This window comes from Apis dorsata, unplaced genomic scaffold, assembly GCF_000469605.1.
Source record: "Apis dorsata unplaced genomic scaffold, Apis dorsata 1.3 scaffold_429, whole genome shotgun sequence".
In the NCBI taxonomy this organism is placed as follows: domain Eukaryota; kingdom Metazoa; phylum Arthropoda; class Insecta; order Hymenoptera; family Apidae; genus Apis; species Apis dorsata.
The window spans coordinates 748,588-755,712 of NW_006263682.1; the positions used below are offsets into that span (position 1 = coordinate 748,588).

At 40.8% G+C, this 7,125-nt stretch overlaps 2 protein-coding genes across 3 annotated transcripts; one reads left to right on the top strand and one right to left on the bottom strand.

The window, feature by feature from the left end:
- Positions 1–571: 571 nt before the first annotated feature.
- On the bottom strand, positions 572–3,618 carry LOC102676832 (CCAAT/enhancer-binding protein). The gene has a single exon (XM_006619658.2). The coding sequence runs from the start codon at positions 2,409–2,411 to the stop codon at positions 1,335–1,337; it is 1,077 nt and encodes a 358-aa protein (XP_006619721.1). The 5' UTR covers positions 2,412–3,618; the 3' UTR covers positions 572–1,334.
- Positions 3,619–3,950: 332 nt separating this feature from the next.
- On the top strand, positions 3,951–6,510 carry LOC102676973 (longitudinals lacking protein-like). 2 transcript variants are annotated; one of them, XM_006619659.2, is made up of 4 exons: positions 3,951–4,308; positions 4,944–5,176; positions 5,251–5,464; positions 5,541–6,510. In XM_006619659.2, exons 2-3 carry the CDS (start codon positions 4,988–4,990, stop codon positions 5,443–5,445), a joined length of 384 nt encoding a protein of 127 aa, XP_006619722.1. In that variant the 5' UTR covers positions 3,951–4,308; positions 4,944–4,987; the 3' UTR covers positions 5,446–5,464; positions 5,541–6,510. The 2 variants fall into 2 exon arrangements, with proteins under 2 accessions (XP_006619722.1, XP_031368282.1); XM_031512422.1 differs by lacking the exon at positions 3,951–4,308 and adding an exon at positions 4,577–4,598.
- Positions 6,511–7,125: the final 615 nt, after the last annotated feature.

Below are 7,125 nucleotides of genomic sequence, written 5' to 3' on the forward strand. Positions count from 1 at the left end.
ATATGTATATATCTATAAGTCTGAACGTAACGCGGTGCACGTGTACATCGCGTCCATCGCATCGTCAATATGTAAACATATATATGTACTCTGCCATGTGTGTATGTTCTATGAATGTACGTGTGCGTGTTTTCCTTCGCACGTGTGTATGTGCGATCGGAGTAAGGTGCATCGAAAATATATAACATTAAGAGAATCGAAGATTTATGCGAGCGAATTTACGTATGCGCGCGTTGATTACAAATATTCTCTTAGGTGTGATCGTTTGTGTGTGTGTCTAAGTGTGTATGTGTATGTGTGTGTGAGTGTAATTGATGCGTTTGTACACATCGATGCGCGATTTGTTCAGAGTCGCAACGCGTCTCTCCGTGTTGCGAATTACGCGATCGAATGAGGCGGCGAACCCGCGAAACACGCGGCGATCACCACCCAGTCTTACGTACATTGAGAAAAAAAGAAAAAAGAAAAAGAAAAAAAAAATAAAAGTTAGACACGAAAAAAGAAGAAAAAAAAAAAAAAAGAAACAAAGAAGATCGGACGAATCGATCGCCCATCCTTAATCTTAATTTTCGTTTATCTCTCGCCGTAAATTCCAAAGGGTCAAAGAAAAGAGTCGCAACAACATGGCGGCTGCGCGAAAATCTCGAAATTGCTCGTGGCTTTTTTTTTTTTTTTTTCTCCTCGTTTTTCTCCATATCTTTTTCTCCGTATTGTTACGCGTCGTGTTAACAGACGAACAGAGAAAGTGTCCGATGCACTTGGTGTAAATAAAAGTTCGCCATGAGCAGAGGCACTTTTCTTCCAACACGTGAAAAGTTGTCGACGTAAGCTCCAGCTGCCGAAAAGCTTCTCCTCGGGCGAAACCGACGAGCGTCTCTTCTTCAAACGAGTCACGCCTCCTCCTCCTCCTTCTCCTGTTATTCCTCGCTTCTTCTTTCCCTTCTCCTCTCCTCGAGGATCCGTCTTCCTCTCCGTTTTCCATTCCCACCGCGTCTTTTCTTCTGTCCGCGATCCGCGTGTCGTTTCTCTCGAGGAAACGCACGTGCACCTCGCGTTCTCCGCGTGATGGAACGGGACAAAAGACGCAGTAACGGCCGCGATGCTCGATCCAGGACGTTCTTCTTTACTTTTACCCGGATGACGCGAAAGGATCGAGAGGGAGCGTCGGGCGAGCATCCGGAAAGCGGAAGTCGTTTCGAGGCGCGTCTCTTTCGCAATGGTATCGATTCGAAAGGGAAGGGACGAAGGTCGACGACGGCGGTGGACGAGAGAAAGGCGCGATACGCGCGGCGCGATGGCACCGCGATGCTCGACGAGGATGATGACGTCGTGCGCTACATGGGTCCCACCGCGTGTTGCTGGAACTGATCGAGATGCCTCGAGATCTCGCGGTGCAATTGTTCCGGTACCACTCCGACGCTGCTGAACAAAGACCTGAGAACGTTGAGCTCCTCCGTGAGCAGTTCGATCCTCTTCTTGAGCAGGTCGTTATCCTTAACCAACAGCTTCACCTTCTCTTCGGTCTCCCTCGATCGTACCTTTGCCTTCTCGCGGCTCTTTCTCACCGCTATGTTGTTCCTCTCGCGACGCCTTCTGTACTCGTCGCTCGCCTTGTCGATCGTCTTTGTTTGTTTTCTGGCAACGGCGGCGGCAGTGTTGGCGTGGTGTTGATGGGCCATCACCGGTTTCATCGGCCCGCCCCGTGGCGGTGGTTGATGGACCGGTGCACCGGGATGGCCACCCGGTACCGTGGACGGTGTCAAAGTGGTGAAGGTCGGCGCTCCGTTCGCGAACGGCCCGTTCGTGACCGGGCTGTATCCACCGGGCGGATATTGCGGGCAGTGGCGGCGATAATCCGCCGGGTCTAATGGTTCCTCTTTGATGCTGGGCGACTCGGAACTCGAGCTGTTGCTGTCGCTACAACTGTTGCTGCCCTGGTGATAACTCGCTCCGCTGTGGACAGGTTGCGGCATGTAGGCGAGCGTGGTGCGTGGATAACCCGGCGTTCTCACGTGCTTCACCGCTCCGTTGTTCGCCCCCAACATGTCCAACAGGCCGTCGTTGAAGTGGCTGTCGTCGATCAGGTGCTGCAGATCTAACGATATCTCGGGTGTGTTCAGGTCTGTCAGCTCGCCGGCCGCGGCGCAATGTTCCGCGTACTGTTGGTGAAGGCTAGCCTTGCTCGCCGAGACCTTGCTCACCACCGAACCGCTTTGCTGCTGGCTGTGATTATGATTCACTTGAAGAGCCGAGTTGTTGTTATTCGCAGCGTTGTTGTTATTGTTATTGTTGCTCTGATGATTGTTGTTGTTGTTGTTGTTGTTGCTGAGTACCTGAGACTTCTTAAGATCGGCCGCACCGTGGGCCTGGGCCTGATGGGCCGCTGAATCGTACATGACTGGTGACTCCATTGCCTTCACTCGCACATCACAAATACCGTAATATCTTTCCGCAATTCTGTCCTATCACCTTCTTCTTCTTTTTTTTTTTTTTTTTTTCCTACTATTTACCGAGTAGATATCCGATCGTCCGTAAAATCGATTCTTGTTCTTTAATCCTCGTTATTACTTTCTTTTAATAATAATTACGCTTACTCTCGTACTCTCTCGGTGTCACGGTGTTGTCCACGGAAAAAAAGACAGAGAGAGAGAGAAAGAGAGAGAGAGCCAAACGTATCGCTGTGAAACTTTACCACGAGAGAACGAGCTCGTATGGCAAGCCGGGAATTTTCCTGTGCGGACGAGCCGAGATCTGACACTGGTCCAAGTATCAAAACGTGACCCTCGACTATTCCAATTTTCGAGGACGAAGACGAGCATCTAATGTTCGATCGTTTTAGAGAAACGCGATTGTTTCTTCTTCGCTTAAAACCGCGTGGTTCGTATGTGCCAACGCGTTCACCACGCCTACGCGGGCTTTTTCGTGCTCGCGGTTACGGTACACCACAAGGAATGATGAGAAACCGAGAAAACGATACCACCCGCATGAGAGCTGGCGCACGACTGAGCGGCTTTGCGGCATGTCGCAAGCTTTCAATGTGGCGTGCGTCGAGAGCAACTCCATGGCTCATTGCGCTTGCGCTCGCCCTCTCACCCGCTCTCCCCGTCTCTTTCCTCGTGAACCGATCCGCGCTAAGAGCGTGGATACCGCGCGTCCACCATGTTCGCTCTTTCTCTCTCCCTCTCCAGTTTTCTCGAATTACTCCTTCCTTCTTTCTTCCTCTCCTTTCTATCTTCCCTTCCTCCTTCTCTGTCGCTCTTTCCCTCTCTCCTAAGCTAAATCTTTCTTTGTTCGTTTTAGAGGCTGACATGCTGTCGTGTTCCGTCGCGGCATCGCGCGACAGGAAAACTTTTCCGGTGCTCGCCTTTCTCGATTCTATTTATAAGAATTTATATACGAATCTACCGTCCTTTCGATACACGGATTTTCCAATTGAAATTGGAAAATTTTCCTCCCGATTTTTATCTCTTGTACAATTGTTTCTCTTCCGATTGTATATGCGCCTCCCGACGATAGCCCCGTTCACTATATAACGTATGGAGAATGCGCGATTTGTTTCGCGGGACAAGTTACTCGACGATTATCGTTACCGTCATCGTTGGGCACTCGATCGGAACCGATTTCTATGTAATAGCGGGTACATTTGATTTGTCAGTTAGCGCATGCTGATATCTGTCCAATTGCTTGCGTGAGATTGCGCAATTAGCAGTAACAAAGTGAGAGAGAGAGAGAGAGAGAGAGAGGATATGATCGGTGATAGATGCAAGATCTTTTGCATGAATTTTATAGGGATCGAATGAATAATAAATGATGTTTATATTACCGAAGTGTCTTTTATCCGTATCGTAAAATATTACGAGCGGTTTCGTTTAAATTTGGAACAACATCTCGTCGAGAGGAGAATTTGAACTTTATGATGCATGGTTTTAACTGTTCTATCTTTGTTTTAGGAGACCGCGTCCTTTGATGTTATATCTAGGAATGCATTTTGCGCGCTGCAATGACGTCGATATACAATTTTGGATTGACATTTATGTTGGGAGAATTTCGAATATTCCTCCAAGCGCGTAAATCAACGCCGCCAACGACATCTTGAGACGAAGAACGAAATTATTACCAGTCGGTACAATGTTTCCGAACCGATCTAGAACGGAAAGATCCGAATTCGACCGAATTTCTTTGCCGTGATATTAGCCACAACAAAAAATTGGTAACATTCGCTTGAAAACTTTTCGGCAATACATGTTCTTCGCGTTCTTTTTGTGATTCAGCGTTGTACCAGAGAATACAGTGCTTCGTCAAGCCAAGGTACGTAATGAATTTCGATAGGTTATTTTTCTCGCGCGTTTCGTATTGTTGGTCCGTTGTGGGTCTACGAGTGTCTTTGACGGAACGATCATTCGTATCATGTACGCGTATTGTTATGACAAAATACAAGTAACACGTCATGCAAAGCATTTTCAAAAACTACATTAGAACGAATTTATGTTATATCGTGACACTTTTCTTTTTTTTCTAATTTTAGTTTATTAAATATTTTCAAACGCATCGTATACGAATCGTTTGAATATTTTTAGGCTTAACCTAAACAAAATCTGGTACATACAATTCAACACGAGATAGCAACTTTTTGCTTCGTCTACATTTTAGAAACTTTGACCTTCGTCTTATAATGTGTATTCCTTCCCCCTTTTCTCTCTTTCTCTCTCTTCCTTTCTCTTCCTCTCTCTCTCTCTCTCTCTCTCTCGTTTTGTTACGATTCTTTAATTATTATATTAAATAAATATTTTTTTTTGATCATATAAATATTTGATAACAGAGATTTTTGTATTCAATGTGTCCTTCAATTTATCCTCGTGTTTATGTAAATGTTATTGTTATTGTTAATATTACTCTGTTTAATATATCTTAGCTTATTATGTTATTGAAACTTGTTTTTCCAGTTCTAAAATAAAAGCAAAGTTCATTAAAACATTGGGTGTCAACAATGGCAGATGAACAACAGCAGTTTTTTCTTAAATGGAATGATTTCCAATCTAATATGGTATCGTCGTTTAAACATTTACGAGATGAAAAAAGTTTCACGGATGTGACATTAGCTTGTGATGGTCAAACTTGTAAAGCACATAAGATGGTGTTATCCGCTTGTAGTCCTTATTTTAAATCCTTATTAGAGGTATGAGATATTATTATTCTAATTTGAAATATAACTTTTGCACGATAAGAGGATTAAGTAACAAAATTTTATAGGAAAATCCGTCCAAACATCCCATTATAATTTTAAAAGATGTTGCATACAGTCATCTTCAAGCTATTTTGGAATTTATGTATGCAGGAGAAGTTAATGTTTCACAAGATCAATTGCCTGCATTTCTTAAAACTGCTGATCGACTTAAAGTTAAAGGATTGGCAGAAGCACCAGGTGCCATTAAGAGAGAGGGTTAAAGTTACACTTATAGTTATGGTAAGAGTTAAATTTTATCAATTGATTATTATTTTTATGCTTTTATCCAATCTGGTATCTGCACTTCCTCTTCCAGGATTTTGGGAAGCGTGCGGACTGAAAAAAGTGTAATAATGTAAAGTGATTGCGTAAAGACATAACACACATTATAAAAAACACACTACGTGTGCACAACTCAGTGTCCTCTGGTTCATGACTTGGATCAACATACCACGACAATGTAAATTATGCCTTTTCTTAATCTCAGTTAATGTTAATGTTGTATTGAATGTATGTATACAAATATGGTAGAGATGAAATGTTGATGTTTGTCTTGAACCTGTTGCGCCATGTAGTGGCGACAGCAACATTGATTATTTTTTTAAAACAAAGTGCTGCAAAAAACTAATAAGTGGGTCACCATAGTTTACAATACACGAGACAGTTTTGTGGATCAAATGGAAATGTTAAAAGACATCTTTACAACTGCTGTTTTTAAAATGGATCTATTGACTCACTATACTTTCCTATCGGTGGTTTTATAGTAGATTTATTCACGAGATATTAAAATTTCTTGAGTTTATATTATATATGGCTAAAACTAACTTTTTTACTGTTCTTTTTCTATTGTAAAGAATAGTGCAATACTTTTTTGTAATATAACTCGAATAAAATATATTCAAGAAATAAAATTGTATGATGTATTAGAAAATCAATGTATATTATACATTGTTATACATGTTATATTAATAATATAATATAGTTTTGCTGGCATTGACAAGAAATTTAGATCATATCGTGAATAGATCTGCAATACCCCGATAATCCCATGAAAGAATGTTAAATCAAGTTTACTGGAAGTTGTAACATGCGTGTCGTATTATTGCTCTCTTTTATTATTTGCAATATATTTGGTTTAAGTGTATATACACAATTATTTCTCAAATTATTTTCAGAATATTAGATGATTATTCACGTAAAAGTTTATTCAATCGAGAAAACGCGAAATTGAAACAAAAAAAAAAAAAAAAAAAAAACTTTGATGTGAATAAATATTTCTAATATTTCAAGCAATAATCGTGTGTATGTATTCAACCGAATATAGTATAAGTAGATTGATAAATCGTGTCGTTTCTCATCGATGAATATTTATAATTGGAATTGAAGTAATAGTTTCGCTCATGTTTAATTCAATCGGTACCAGTTACCTCTTCTAGTGATCATGATTTTTTTACTTAACCAAATACTGCCAGTATTTATACCGGCGTATTCACAATATTACCGATAGACCAAATTTATTTATGATAATAATATATATTAAGGGTTGAATATCTTAAATCGAGGGAAGGTTATTGTAATATAAGCGAAGCAAATTTTTGTAAAGTCGGAGCGCACAGTTCCTTTCCCCTCCCGATGAATCAGAATAATCAGAGATTTAAAGAAAAGAAAGTCAGGAAACATTATCGAGTCAAGAACATACGTATGTATTAACATGCGTTATTAACATAAAAACTATTTTATCTTTTACTATATATCATAAATATATCCAAAAATTTTATTATTTTTATCTTGAACTATTAATTTTATTTCTCTCGTAAGCTTATGAATTATATTTTTCGCTTTATTATTATTATTATTATTATTATTATTATTATTATTATTATTATTATTATTATTATTAT